We start from the raw sequence: 15,905 nt of genomic DNA on the forward strand, positions 1-15,905 counted from the left end.
TTATTTACTTATTTATTTATTTATTTATGTATTTATTTTTTTATTGTATTTTATTTCATTTTATTTTTATTTATTTATTTATTTATTTATTTATTATTTTATTCACTTGGATTATTGTATTCACTTGGATTATTTTATTTCATTTTATTTTATTTTATTGATTATATTTTAAGAGAGAGTGTGTAAAAGTTACTGCAATGCAATGAGCATTCTTGGTGACATCATAATCACTAAGCAACCAAAATGTTTTCATTAGAATGTCAAACTTTGGAATTTTGTAGGAGAAGAATGTTCAAACTAGAATCTTGGTAAAACCTACTCACTTCTCACTTGAACAAGCTGAAGGCAAGTCACTTGTGATAAACCTCTGCAATCTCAAAGTGATTTATACAGATTTTCAATGGATTTCTGTCCAAGAACTTCCCACCAGAGTGGGACATGGACTAGAGCTGAACCCTATACTTGTTCTGAGCCAGTCCTGTCCAACTCTGTGAAGAAAAATGGCATGGCATCTCACTGGAAGCCCCAGTCTGAGTTACCATACCAATATGTGCGGGCAACAAGGTTTCCTTCCAGTAAGTACAATTATCCTTCATTGTTTCGAATGTAGGCAATATTTTTTGAAATATTGACTTCATATTTTTTTGAAGTCATTTTAACACATAGGCCTACTGTATATCTACAAAATAAATATGGCCCTACTAAAGGGAAAAATATATCTGCCCTTCTTTCAATACAGTTAAGATGATTGAAAACTAAATGACCGGCAAGTAGAAAAACAATACTGATTTGCCTTTTTCCTTTTCAGCTGTGGATGTGCAGACACCAGCTCAATGGCAGCAGCTGCAGTCTGCAGCCTCTACTCATCAGAGTCAGGCTCATGGTGTCCAGCATGTGGATACAACCTACCTGTCCACTGTGCCATCTCATAGCGTGGAGCCTCTCAAGACTGTCACCACCACGTCATCTGATGACACCACTGCTTGGCTGAGGCAGCTTGGACCCCTCAAGTTTGTGGGGAATGTGAATCTGCCTGTTGAGGTTGTTGGTGGTCAGCAGAACAATATGGCCCTGGAGCCAGCCCAGATGCCTGGCGTGATGACCCAGGATGGAGAAATGGCACCAAGAGTCTATTCCATGCCCTCCATGCCTGCAGCTCCCATGAGCCTCTCCACTGGGACCTTTGGTGGAGCCCCACCTCCCTCTCAGGCCTCAGGACGTCAATACTCTAAAGAGGACCATCTGAAGATGATCATGCTTCATGGGGAAATGCTTGCCAAGTACAGGGAGCTAACGTCTCAGGCTGAGAACATTGAGAAGATGATGATGATGCAGTCAGAGCACCACAGTGTGGAGAAGACAGAGAACAAACAAGGCAGCATCTGGGGTGAGGAGTTGAAGGCTCTGGAGGACTTCGTAGGGGACCTGGTTCTTCCTGATGATGCCGTTGACAAACTGGAGGCCATTCCTGGCATCTTGGATCTGGCCAGAGAAATGGGCTTCCCTGAGTGCCTCTTACTGAAATGACATTCATAATTACAATTCCATGAGTTTATTACATTATTATATATACAATTATATTACAACTATGCTATATTATTATTTTTTTATCATTACAATAAATACCACCATATTATTTTAAAAACAATTGAGTGCTTTCTTCCTTCTGTGATTAACAATGGAGCTACTGTACTTCTTACTTAGAACTTGAAACTTATTTTTAGTAAATCAAGGCTATATGGTTTGGTTCTGAACTCTGCCTTTCAGTAGGCATTTGTAACTGTTGCCCATTGCCAAATTGGGTTCTACTGATCAGGGACGTAACCAGACATTTTCAAATACAGAGGTCATATACTGCGTGCTGTACTGTACCATATATTGTACATTTAGAATGCTTCAAATACTTCAGGCAAACTCCTAAGTTTGTTTTTATTAATCACTGCCTTGAGGTTAAACGGGGGTGTCATATACAGACTGAATTATCTGTTGATCATACATCAAGTTCTTTGTTGATCAGTTGTCAATCAATAGATACATTCTACATTACTGAAAAAATACTGAGGACATGACCTCTGTGTCCTCAATGGTAGTTACGCCCATGCTACTGGTCTAATGGCTCATTCTTTTGAAACTCAGTTGTTGGAAATCAGATCTCCGCCTCGGGAAACTGCAATAGAAAGCAACGAGTAGGATACTCAGATCAGGGCTCCGAAACACTAGCTCAGAGCACTTTGGTGTACTCAGAGTTCGCTAAACATTCGTGTTTTCAGACATTTGTATTGTCCCCAGCTGATGCAATAGAATACCTTTATAACAGATGTCGGGAGAACGAACTCAAGTCTACCAACAAGCGAGTTTCAAAAGAATGAACCATACCAACATACAGTACGTTTTGCAACTAAAAATATCTACTACAGTAAATAATTGAATCTAAGGAAGACAGAGAGGTCGAAACGTCATATCATGCCACTGAGTGAATAAAAAAAAGAACCAAAGAAGAAAAAATCCAAAGGAGTGTGTGAACCTTTTTCCACAAAACGTTAGGCCTACTTTTTTTTGTTCAGCACCAGGGATTGTGCCCAAGCAACTCCACAAGTGAAGTATTAAAAATGGGGGACACAAAGAAGATGCACCTTTCTATACATGAAAAGCATAATTTTCCCAGTCATAAGGAATAATTAGAAGTAGATGATGGTCAAAATAGCTTATGAAAATTGCACCGTGCAGTGAATATGCAGCGTAAATTCGCACATTGTGAAGTGATGCAGCGTAAATTCTGGGAATAAACCAGTGAAGAAATGACTCTGCCTTTAAAACAGCTATCAATACAGACGCTCCATCTGTGTTGTTGCATGTGGAATACAGAAGCACAAAAAGTGCCATGGAGTAACAATCACAAAAAAAACAAAAGTTACATAGGTAAATATATCTTATATCTCAGTCAGGTGCCAATACATGTGTAAAAAGCAATTCATCGTTCCTAACAGAGCACACAGCACCAGTACAGTATGTCAGTATTGGAAACACAGTATGATCTTAGTAATGCTTATTCTGACGCTCCTTTGAATTTGACAATGGGAAAACAGGAACAGAACAGAGAGAAACAGAGAGAGGCAGAGAGAGATCATGAAAGAAAGAAAGAAAGAAAGAAAGAAAGAAAGAAAGAAAGAAAGAAAGAAAGAAAGAAAGAAAGAAAGAAAGAAAGAAAGAAAGAAAGAACTATGAGACAGAAACCAACAGGGCACATGATAAATGTTGCTGTGTTAACTCAACACTCACTGAGTCCATTTTAACACTACTGTAGTTGGCCCTACTATTAAAGCGACCAGTGAACACAGCAAACTATACTGAGGACTAGAGACAAGAGGCAGAGATAAGAAAAGAGGAGAGAGAGAGAGAGAGAGAGAGAGAGAGAGAGAGAGAGAGAGAGAGAGAGAGAGAGAGAGAGAGAGAGAGAGAGAGAGAGAGATCTTGTAGCACCTTATCATGTATAAGTGTGCATGAGTAAAGAGTAAAGAGTGAAGGGTGAGGAAGCCAACTGCTGCCTGGCAGAACAGGATGCTGGCCATGTAGCATGCAGCTGGGGGAGGGAGGAGAGGAGAAGAAGAGGTGGAGGAGGAGGAGGAGGAGGAGGAGGAGAGGAGGAGAGGTGGAGGAGGAGAGGAGGAGGAGAGGTGGAGGAGCAGAAGAAGAGGTGGAGGAGGAGGAGGAGGAGAGAAGGAGGATAGGAGAAGAAAAAGAGATGGAGGAGGAGGAGGAGGAGGAGAGATGGAGGAAGAGGAGGAGNAGGAAGAGGAGGAGGAGGAAGAAGAAGAGATGGAGGAGGAGGAGGAGGAGGAGAGGTGGAGGAGGAGAAGAAGAAGAGATGGAGGAGGAGGAGGAGGAGGAGAGGTGGAGGAGGAGAAGAAGAAGAGATGGAGGAGGAGGAGGAGGAGGAGGAGAGATGGAGGAGCAGAAGAAGAGATGGAGGAGGAGGAGGAGGAGGAGAGAGGGGGGAGGAGAAGAAGAAGAGATGGAGGAGGAGGAGAGGTGGAGGAGGAGGAGGAGAGATGGAGGAGCAGAAGAAGAGATGGAGGAGGAGGAGGAGGAGGAGGAGGAGAGAGGGAGGAGAGGAGAAGAAAAAGAGATGGAGGAGGAGGAGAAGAGATGGAGGAGGAGAAGAGAGGAATCAGAAGGACAACAGGCGATGGAGGAGGAGGAGAAGAGATGGAGGAGGAGGAGAAGAGATGGAGGAGGAGAAGAAGAGATGGAGGAGGAGAAGAAGAGAGGGAGGAGAGGAGAAGAGGTGGAGGAGGAGAAGATGTGGAGGAGAAGGAGAAGAGAGGGAGGAGATGAGAAGAAAAAGAGATGGAGGAGGAGGAGGAGAGAGGGAGGAGAGGAGAAGAAAAAGAGAGGGAGGAGGAGGAGAAGAGATGGAGGAGGAGAAGAGAGGAATCAGAAGGACAACAGGCGATGGAGGAGGAGGAGAAGAGATGGAGGAGGAGAAGAAGAGATGGAGGAGGAGAAGAAGAGAGGGAGGAGAGGAGAAGAGATGGAGGAGAAGAAGAGGTGGAGGAGGAGAAGATGTGGAGGAGAAGGAGAAGAGAGGGAGGAGATGAGAAGAAAAAGAGATGGAGGAGGAGGAGAAGAGATGGAGGAGAAGGAGAAGAGAGGGAGGAGAGGAGAAGAAAAAGAGATGGAGGAGGAGGAGAAGAGATGGAGGAGGAGAAGAGAGGAAGCAGAAGGACAACAGGCGATGGAGGACAAGAGCAAGAGTGTGAGAGTGAGGGAGGAAGAGAATGAGTGTGTGAAACAGAGAACAAGAAAGGATGAGAAGACGCGAGGGAAGACAAGAGAGGACAAGAAAGGAGGAAAGAGAAGAAGGGAATGGCAGAGTGATGGAGGGTGGAGGAAGAGGATGATGGAGGGATGAAGGAAATGAGTGAGGGAGGAAGTGAATGGATGAGAGAGGAAAAGTACAAGGCAGTGGTACAGTGTTCATTTTGTCAGCTTTTTTTTATTTAGTCGTAGTCTTAGTCACAATGACGAAAATCAATTTTAGTCTTAGTCATCTTTTAGTCATTGCCTTCCCAATTCAGTCTTAGTCTTTGTCTAAATGACAAAAATCAATTTTAGTCGAAGTCAATTTTTAGTCATTTTAGTCATTTTAGTCAACACTGTACAAAATAGAACTTCGCCACACACTGCTTCTCTTTTTAACATATGTCATTGACTGTACAGAATAATCCTTCTCCGCTCACTGCTTTTCTTTTTAACATATACTGTATGACACTGTGCAGAATGACACTTCTTCACACACTGGTTCTCTTTTTATCTTTTTCATTTAACACCAGTGTTAATTTAGTCATTTTTAAAAAATGTAGTCCTAGTCTTAGTCACAATGACGAAAATCAATTTTAGTCTTAGTCATATTTTAGTCATTGCCTTCCCAATTTAGTCTTAGTCTTAGTCTAAATGACGAAAATCAAAAAAGGGCCTTGACGAAATATTTTAGTCATAGTCATGGTTGACGAAATTGACACTGGAGTGGTAGAAAGAGGGAGAGAAGAAGAAGAGGAAGAGAGAAAAAAATGAAGAAACTGAATGAGACACGAAAGTAGAATAGAGAAAGAGAAAGAGAGAGTGAGTTAGGAAGAGAGAGAGAGTGAATGAGGAAGGACGAGAAAAAGAGAGGGAGGAATGAAAGGATAGAGAGTGGGATGGAGAGATACAGAGAACGAGAGAGGTAGGGAGGAAAGGAGGAAGGAAGATTGTGTGAGGGGGGGGCAGAAAAGGAGGGAGGGGAAATGAAGAGAAGAAAAGAGAGGAGAGAGAAGAGAAGAGAGGAGAAGAGAAGACAAATTAGAAGAGAAGGGGAGAGAGAAAAAAAGTGAAGAGAAGAGAATATAGAACAGAGGAGGAGAGAAAGGAAGAGAAGAAGAGAGAAGAGAAGGAAAGAGAAGAGAAGAGAAGAGGGGAGAAGAGAAGAGAAGAGAAGAGAAGAGAAGAGAAGAGAAGAGAAGAGAAGAGAAGAGGAGAGAAGAGAAGAGGAGAGAAGAGAAGAGAAGAGAAGAGAAGAGAAGAGAAGAGAAGAGGAGAGGAGAGAAGAGAAGAGGAGAGAAGAGAAGAGAAGAGAAGAGAAGAGAAGAGAAGAGAAGAGAAGAGAAGAGGAGAGAAGAGAAGAGGAGAGAAGAGAAGAGGAGAGAAGAGAATAGGGAGAGAGAAGAGAAGAGAGGAGAAGAGGAGAGAAGAGAATAGGGAGAGAGAAGAGAAGAGAACATGGCGAGAGAAGAGAAGAGAAGAGAAGAGAAGAGAAGGGAAGAGGAGAGGAGAAGAGAGGAGAGGAGAGGAGAGGAGAGAAGAGAAGAGAAGAGAAGAGAAGAGAAGAGAAGAGAAGAGAAGAGAAGAGAAGAGAAGAGAAGAGGGGAAGGGAAGAGAAGAGGAGAGGAGAGGAGAGGGGAGAAGAGGAAGGACAGAGAAGAGATAAGAAGAGAAGAGAAGAGACGAGAGGAGAGGAGAGGAGAGGAGAGGAGAGGAGAAGAGGAGAGGAGAGAGAAGAGGAGAGAAGAGGAGAAAAGAGGAGAGGAGAGAGAAGAGGAGAGAGACGAGAAGAGAGAAGAGGAGAGGAGAAGAAAATGGGAGAGAGAAGAGATAAGAGGAGAGAGGAGTGGAGAATAGAAGAGAAGACAAGAGAAGAGAAAAGGAGAGGAGAGGTGGAGAGGAGAGGAGAGGAGAGAAGAGGAGAGAAGAAGAGAGCAGGCAGCAGCCGTGAAACTGCAGAGCGAAGTGCGGTCTCATCTTGTCTCATTAGTGCGTGTGATTGGCCATGAAGGTCTTTCCCGAGACGTGACCAAGTGATGGAGTGAGTACCTCCAGCCCTCACACTCCTCCTCTCCTCCAGCACTCTCTCCTCTCCTCTCCTCTTCTCTCCTCTCCTCTCCTCTCCTCTCCTCTCCTATCCTCTCCTCCCCTCTCCTCTCCTCTCCTCTCCTCCTCTCCCCTCCCCTCTCCTCTCCTCTCCTCTCCTCTCTTCTCCTCTCCACTGATCCCCTCCCCACTCTTCTCCTCTCCTCTCCTCTCCTCTCCTCTCCTCTCCTCTCCTCTCCTCTCCTCTCCTCTCCTCTCCTCTCCTCTCCACTGATCCCCTCCCCACTCTTCTCCTCTCCTCTCCTCTCCACTGATCCCCTCCCCACTCTTCTCCTCTCCTCTCCTCTCCTCTCCTCTCCTCTCCTCTCCACTGTTCCCCTCCCCACTCTTCTCCTCTCCTCTCCTCTCCTCTCTTCTCCTCTCCACTGATCCCCTCACACTCCTCCTCTCCTCCAGCCCTCTCTCCTCTCCACTGTTCCCCTCCCCACTCTTCTCCTCTCCTCTCCTCCTCACTCTTCTCCTCTCTTCTCCTCTCCTCTCCTCTCCTCTCCACTCTTCCCCTCCCCACTCTTCTCCTCTCCTCTCCTCTCCTCTCCTCTCCTCTCCACTCTTCTCCTCTCCACTCTTCTCCTCTCCTCTCCTCCCCTCTCTTCCCCTCCCCACTCTTCTCCTCTCCTCTCCTCGCCACTCTTGCCCTCCCCTCTCCACTCCTTTCCTCTTCTCCTCTCCTCTCCTCTCCCCTCCTCTCCTCTCCTCTCCTCTCCTCTCCTCTCCTCTCCTCTCCACTCTTCCTCTCTCCTCTCCTCTCCTCTCTCCTCTCCTCTCCTCCTCTCTCTCCTCTCCTCTCCTCTCCTCTCCTATCCTCTCATCTCCTCTCCTCTCCTCTCTTCCTCTCTTCTCTCCTCTCCTTTCTTCTCTCCTCTCCTCTCCTCTCTCCTCTCCTCTCCTCTCCTCTCCTCTCCTCTCCTCTCCTCTCCTCCACTCCTCCAGCCCTCATACTCCTCCTTTCATCTCTCTCTCCTCCGCATGTGCACATCCATTTCCCCTGCGCGTGGCAGAGAGGACCCCCAGCCAAGACCCCCCAGCCATGACCCCTAGCAGCCAGACCATTAGAAAAGCATGTCAGAGCCTGATGTCCAGGGGTGTAGTGGGCGCGGTACGCGGGGTTACGCAGTCCACCCACTTCTCCTGAAGTGAGATTTAAAAAGAATCTTCTGTCCATGTTTGAATACAAAAATGAATGATCACATAGCAGTATTGCAGGTGATTGACCAAACAGATGAAAACGGAGAAGCAATGAAGGTAGATTAAGGACGGTTGGGGGGTTTGAAATGATAAGATACCTAATTATTTGATGACGTAAAAATTGCGTACCCCCACTTTAAAAATCCCCACTACACCACTGCTGATGTACTCTGGGTCTATATATCTATATCTATAATATATATACATTAATATATATACATCCTGCAAGCCTGAACAGAGCGCTTAGGGCCTCAAACACTTTGCCCCCAAAATTGGGGCCTCCTAAATTGAGATTGACTAAAAAACATCAAAGGAAAAAATAATAGCAAATTACATTATAAAACATAGCCTATATTTATCAGTTATCAAAAGGCCCATCATTTTTCAGGCATAACGGAATTGTGAATACTGGAATCATTGTTATAATAATAATAATAATTATTATTATTATTATCATTATTGTTATTACTATTATTATTATTAGGCCTAGCAGTAGTGGTAGTATTTAATTATGAGGGGGGGGGGGGGGGGGGCTCCTGACCAGTTACGCTTAGGGGCTCCAAACCCCTAGAAGCGGCCCTGGTGAATATCAATGTGTTTCTATGTAAGCGGCCCTGGTGAATGTCAATGTGTTTCTATGTCAAAGGTTTGCGGCTAAGCATTTTTTTGTCGTTTCAGATCTTACGACAGACTCGCTGGCATTCTCATGAAGTTTCACTTTACGTGTGTCCATCAAACACCTTCCATAAGTAGCCGGTAGATGGCGCTCCAAGCCCAGGACATCCCCCGGTAGTGGACGCTGCCATGAGCAACAGATGGGCCTAGGAGAACTGACTGATGATGATGAGATGCTAACGCGTGTGTCATTGGCTGACTTTAGTCCCAAAAGAAGCATAGCGGAATAATCTGCTCTTGGTGATGAATGTATATTCAACTGTTTTAATTATCAGGGGTTGCACAAGACTAAAGCACATTCATGGCCAACAAATTTGCGCAATCATGTTTGATTGTATACAGGCTACTGCATAAGCAGATCTTTATTCAATAACTGACACTCTGCATCTAAGTGTTTATTATGACTAAAATGTGTTCTCTCTGGGTGTTAAAGGTGAAAGTGTTTTTAGAAGCCTAACGTCAGGATTCTTGAAATTATTTTGTTGCAAAGAGGCCGAAATTGACAATGTCTAAACAACCCTCTTTTGTTTGCCGTGACACGAGCCCCGTGTATGCATGGCAGGCGATACACGAAGAAACAGAACACGCTGAATTTGACTAAATTTAAAGCCAAGTAGTGACGAATGAACACTAAAATCTACCAATCGAAGCCTATATTGTGTTATGGTATCATCCAAAAATACAATGGGAGAGTTATGGCAGAATATTGTTTTATTTCTACCAGAGAAAACTAGAGAAAACCAGAGAAAATTATCTTCCAAATGCTCATTACAATGGACATGTGTCACTTGATGGGGTTGACCGGTGCAGTGGAAAAGACAGTTTAATAACAAATCATTGCGTGCTTTTGTCATTATCACCAAGAGAATTGAAGGGAGCAGAAGCTGGGGACAATGACCCTTTGTTGTTATTCAGGATGAGATTGACGCATCTTCCCCAAATTGGATGCGAGAAAAGGCGTTTATTGCGCTGTGAGGGGGGACGGTGGCAACACTACACTTTAAAAAAGACAGTTGTTGAGGTCCAGCAAACATGTGCACTCAGGCATGCGTACAGATGGCGGCTCGCGCGAATAATAGACCGCCGAGCCTTTTATAAAGCCGCGCGACTCCTGGGAGACACACAGAGCAGAGCAGAGCAGAGCAGAGCGCGAGGACTAACCAGACGGAGAGGACAGACAGCTCGCACCCGCGGATTGTTTGTTACCGTTTTAATCCTATTAATTAAAACGTTAACCTGATTGGGCGGTGGAGAGCTCCCTTCGTCCCAATAGGCGCGCGAGCCTCCTTTATATTAATAGCTTAATAGCCCGCCTTGTGATAATGATGTAAAGAGCGAGACTCCCCCTTCAGTGGTTGAGGCTGATGGGTGTCTGATGAGATCTCTGGAAGGTGAATCGAGGAGCAGGAACAAACGCCAGAACAACGAGAGCGGAGCGCGACAGAGGGAACTGTAGACTCTTCACATCATTTGACAAGTAGCGCAGACAACGACAGACATCAACTGTGCCTGCGCACAAGGGAACAAAGTTTAGTGCTGGCTGGGGACAAACGCCCAACGAACGGTCTCAGGCAAGCTGCTGGTTTTTTGGAGACAATAATGGACAGGAGAATGAACTTGAGCGCCCCGGGAGACATTTTCCACAAAACTCTGAGCGCTGTCACCAACAAGAAGATGGACCCTTTCCGTGTCGGCTCGACAGGTATCGATCTGCCTTCGAGGGACCGCCAGTCGCCGATCAGCTGTTTCGATCAGTCTGACACGGACCCCATCATGCAGCACGACGGACTGACAGGAGGGCGCGGGGCCACGCACCACGGTCTTGCCGCATCTTTGTGCGTCAAATTCGGCGACAGAGACCGAGACAGCGCCAATAACCGGACTGCCGAGAGCAGCGGAGGGGAACAGAGTCCCGACGACGACAGCGATGACAGGTGCGACAACGACTTGATGTTGATGATGGGTGACGGTCGGACCGCGGTGCCTGGTGGTAAAGACGGCGGAGGTAAGAAAAACAAAGAGCAGAAAGTCCTGCGACTTAACATCAACGCGCGGGAGAGACGGAGGATGCACGACCTGAACGACGCGCTCGACGAACTGCGCGCGGTGATCCCTTACGCGCACAGCCCCTCCGTGCGCAAACTCTCCAAAATCGCCACTTTGCTGCTCGCCAAAAATTACATCCTCATGCAGGCTCAGGCACTGGAGGAGATGAGACGGCTCGTGGCTTATCTTAACCAGGGCCAGGCCATCTCGGCAGCCTCCATACCGGCCACCACTTCCCTCGCTGCGGGCTTAAGCGCATATGAGCAGCCGCCTGGCTACCCCCCGTTCCCCACTGGACTGGCAGCCTCGTCATGTCCAGACAAATGTGCCCTTTTCAACAACGTGACCTCCAGCCTCTGTAAACATTGCACTGACAAGCCTTAGGATGCTTCTGAACTGAACAAGTTATTCCTTATGACCCCACAGAAGCACACGTGAAATTCAGACTTAATATGGGGACTTCGGAAGAGAGTGGCGTTGGTCGGTATTAACCGTTAATTTAAACATGGAGGCCGTGGAAGAAAGAATGCTGAACAAGAACTTAAAAATGCTAACAAACTCATTCAAACAAACATGCACCGTTTGCTGAAAAGATCTACTTGATTGTGTATATAAAATAAGTAGCCTACTATTCAAGTGAATGAACTTTTGGAGAAGACAAAAACTAAAGTTTGGCTGCAAGTGAGGAAAGAATTTTCTCTGGTCATCCACTTGCACCGTCTTGTGGACCCGAGACATTGTGGCCTGTATTTATGACCTGGCAACATGAAGAAAACACCACTACACATAGGCTATGGCAAAAGTTTTAAAGGACACTCTTAGAGCTGCAATAAGTGAAATGACTGGGGTTCACAAAGAATAACGTTCGCGCATTAATCTTTAGTTTTTGAACATCACAAAATGACAGATCAGCAAAATGAATTGTACAACTGTTTCACACAACCCAAAGCCGATAGCTATTTAACTGTCAGGATGACTTTAATGACCTTACAATTCAAAGCAACTAGACAGTGTTTGGTTTGTTCATGGCTTTGTTTTTATTTTGTCTTTTGATTTCTTTATTATTCGTATTTATTGCGTAATTACGCCCTCTTGCACGGCAGCTTGTTATCTGCACAGGCACTATTGGTGTTTGAAAAACACGGATTCTTTTCACCCCAAACCTGTGTCTGGGGTCGAGACAGACTAGAGGATGTTGTCAGGTCAAGATAGGAAGTATTGTTGACACGTTCATTGGAATTTGATGGAAGAGGGGCATTTGTATGTGTTAATGTGTTGGAAAGCTTTATTAAAAATATTTTGAACAAACTAAAACGTCCACCTTTGTTGTCTTCTCAGTCAATTTAAATGATTTTATTCGAGTTCAGCCAAATACATCTCTAAGACTTTCTTCTTTCTTTACTTCTCACAGGTCTATGGTTAGGTTGTCTTAATGGATAGATCAGGTTATGCGTCTCCTGGCCGCTTTATTTTTTTTTGCCAAGTAGACGAGTAATGAGTTGTTAATTTTCTGCTCCGTCAAAATGCGTAACTTTATCCAAGTAACAGTAACGGGTAGCATGAAGCGTCTTCAGACGGTCAGATATGGCGTGATGCACTTGTGCCCCGAGGCAGGAAGAAATGTCTGTTAGAATTACACGACAGAGCTCGCGTGCTCTTAATTATTATTATTAAAATGATTTCCATGACGGCGTCTAATAGATCTACTATGTTAATTTGAAAACAACTGTGTATGAAAACTGCCGACTGTAATACCTACATTCGTTTAATGAAACACATCGTTAAGGCAATTAAAGCTCCTGGATGTGATTAAGGAACATAATTACGACACTGCTCATTGTGGTAATTGGGTGTCTTTAATCAGGAGACACACGATCAGCAGCATGGCTGTGTGTGAGCGGCATTGTTCTTTCTCCGCTGATGTCCATCACACTTATTAGGAATTAGACACGGCCAAAGGCCAGCCTCCATTTCAAAGGGTGGTGGCGAGGCCTTCTGACGGGAAGTCACTGAAGTCAGGAATTAGACAAAAATCAATAAGATTTATCCAAAACAATTATTTAGCTTGTAGCTTTACTTCATGATATCTCCAAAACGTAGGCTATATGGATTTTGTTTTGCTTTGATAAAAGCACAAAAAAGACCCGCGTAAAAAGATGCACAGTGGGCCTATAAATATAGCCTACTATTGTTTAATCATATTTGGTAAATAGTGTGATATCACAATAAAACGTAGAAGTGTGGCAATGGGCACACTACAATTTTAATTTGGTGAAATGCTTACTATAAAAGATAAAAGGTCAGTCCTGAAAAGTAAACGATTTACCTGTAAATCTGCCTTTTTATTTTAGTACATTGAGTTGAATGCAATGATACAACAGCGTCTTTATCCCAAAAATCCATCTCCACATTTAAAATCTACTTCACATTTTTTGTTAGATATCTTAAATAAAAAGGAGAACATTATTACAGGATATGTTTAATACGCCACTAAGGGAATTCATATTGCGCTCTGCGAGGCCTATCTTTTCACAACAACACGCCAACCATGGATATGGTTTAATCCAGAATTAAAGTAGACCTATTTTTTGTTGGCTAATCCAAGTAAAGCAGATGTTGAGTAACCTCCAAAATTAGTGTGACACCACGGTTAACACGGTTAAATCTAATACAAAATTTGTGCACAGGCATAATGGCGACGAGAAACCGACCAAACTTTTATTTTTGTCCTAAATGATTAAATGATTCGCATTCACATATAAAAACCATAAACCGTTCATCAACGTCTGTGAACACAGACTATCACTATGAGGTGTCATTTAATGAGATGTTGAGGTTGAAAGATGTTCCGCTGTAGAGAAATGGGAGGTTATCTTTTACAAGTTCAGCTCGTGACACCACAGGAGATTGCAATCAGCTATAAGTCTGACAATAAATTCCACAAAAAACACGATGGTCAGCAACTTACTCATAACCCATAATGTTACACTTGTTTTATTTCAAACAGAAGCCCCGTAATAAAGCCCGCGTGAAGCCATTACACGAGGACGAGGTGCCATCCTCGAGACATCCATCCTCGCTCACCGGCAAAACCACTTCAGGACCAGGGACAGCGGCATTCATCACCGCGTGCGCTCTCCATGGGAAAGCCGCGGGATAATGCGTTATTGCGCAATCAGCCTTGATCGAATAGGCCAACAAACTATTTTCAACTGAGCGTTACTTACCACTCATACCTCAGCATGGTCATAACTCAGGCAACTTCTTCTGAACGGTTCCGAGGACCGTTATTGTTGGATGTCAGTATAAGTTTGACTTTTTGTCGCCTTGCTCGGTTACGCACTTGCTCACAGCAGCGTGCTGGATTGGCAACAGGCATGTTAGCTTCTAATATAAAATAATACAGAACAAATAATTCATTATGTGGTCAAATGTCACAGGCTGGCCAATTGTAACTAAACACAAGAACACAATGGGGAATGTGTGTCTTTATTCCCGAATAGTGTGCTAATAGACAATGCAATGGATCACAGGGCAAGGAAATAAAATAATATCAACAGCACTTTCGGTGAACAGCCAGCTGAAAGCTGAAACAACCAGACGTGTTTACCATGCCCACTCTTTACCGATGTAGTCACCAGACACTTGAAGTAGCCTGGAGTTACAGAACGGAGAAGATGTGAAGCCATTTCATTTCGCATATTTCTCCCAAATGCATCTGTCATAACCTCCTCGCAATGTGCCTGCGCTAATATCCGAATTTTAACCTAATTGCTCCACTTTCTCTAATGTGCCCACTTGGTGAATTAGCCATTTAGAGAACACTGATATTAGCCTGTCCTCTCTAATCCCCGCTCTGCCACAGATGTGCAAACAGTCCCACAGAAGTGGATCACCGGGGGCACGCGCGGTAATCACCCATCACGAGGGGCTCAGACGGATAAATACTGTCAGCAATTACAGTCCGAACTCGGATATTTTCTCCCGCGCGGTGATCAGAGGACAATGGTGGCACGCGGTGGTCCAGCTAGCAGCTCGAGTCGCGTGTCGAAAGTGAACAGCAGCGGAATGACTAAACGTCATAACAACATGAATTATGGATCAGACAGGAATACATGATTAACTGTAATAATTAACCCTCGCTCACATGATAACTGTTCAGGGAAATACCTTTGGGAGAACAGAGGGCACTGTGTTCGCACAACCCACCGAGAAAACCGGCAAGCAAATAAACAAGAGGGCTCGTGGCCTAGATAGGAGGCCCGCTCAGTAGCACCTGCCTGCAGACCGGATCCGGCCCACAGTCAGCTGGGCCTATAGTGGAGGTTTAGGCTGCACCAGAGTCTACCCAAATGAACAGTTAGCTGGATGACACCCGTAAGTTAATCACATTTGTGTTTATTTTGCGGAGCACAACATTGTGCCTGAGGGTACTTATGATGTGTGCAAATTACATTTTTTAATGTCTCCTAAGAGCAAACGTAAGGTTCAATTAAATACATTTAACACATATTACTATTCAATAATTTGATTTCTCTCAACAGGCAGCATAAACATGCATTTCCCCTTGATGCAGCCGTTGAAAATAGGCCTATCTAAATATGCCACTGTGCTCTGTGCATGACAACTCCCAGGGTTCCCACACCTTTTTCATGAACAAATTCAAGCACTTTTCAAGCACCTTCAAGGTGGTGTGCCGGGGGTTCTCCCCAATTTTTTTGTGTTTTTAAGATGCAATTTCCTGCATTTTAATCAATTGTAGGGTGTCTAAAGGCAAATCCCATCTGACATCTCACTCCCTCAGATTTTTGATGTACCTGAACAATCTATTTCTATTATTTGGCTTACTGAGTTTGACTTGACACAAATTCCAAGCATTTTCAAGCACTTCACCAAAAATTCCATAATTTTCACAACCTTGAAAACACTTGAAAAAAAAAAAGCATTTTCAAGGAAGTCAAGCACCAGTAGGAACCCTGCACTCCTTTCCAAGGGCAAAAACACACCTACAGTACATCTTAACAACAAGGACGACCTAACAGTACAGATAATCAAAACCCACATTTTTATTCATGGGCCTAATAAAGCCTAAC

The 15,905-nt window shown here is 44.3% G+C and overlaps 2 protein-coding genes across 2 annotated transcripts; both read left to right on the plus strand.

Annotated features, from left to right (window-relative positions):
* The first annotated feature begins 344 nt into the window (after positions 1 to 344).
* Positions 345 to 1,618, plus strand: LOC134454923 (uncharacterized). The gene is made up of 2 exons (XM_063206014.1): positions 345 to 575; positions 809 to 1,618. Exons 1-2 carry the CDS (start codon positions 401 to 403, stop codon positions 1,525 to 1,527), a joined length of 894 nt encoding a protein of 297 aa, XP_063062084.1. The 5' UTR covers positions 345 to 400; the 3' UTR covers positions 1,528 to 1,618.
* Positions 1,619 to 10,365: 8,747 nt separating this feature from the next.
* bhlhe22 (basic helix-loop-helix family, member e22) lies at positions 10,366 to 11,196 on the plus strand. The gene has a single exon (XM_063206015.1). The coding sequence runs from the start codon at positions 10,366 to 10,368 to the stop codon at positions 11,194 to 11,196; it is 831 nt and encodes a 276-aa protein (XP_063062085.1).
* Positions 11,197 to 15,905: the final 4,709 nt, after the last annotated feature.

This window comes from Engraulis encrasicolus, chromosome 9, assembly GCF_034702125.1.
Source record: "Engraulis encrasicolus isolate BLACKSEA-1 chromosome 9, IST_EnEncr_1.0, whole genome shotgun sequence".
Lineage (NCBI taxonomy): Eukaryota > Metazoa > Chordata > Actinopteri > Clupeiformes > Engraulidae > Engraulis > Engraulis encrasicolus.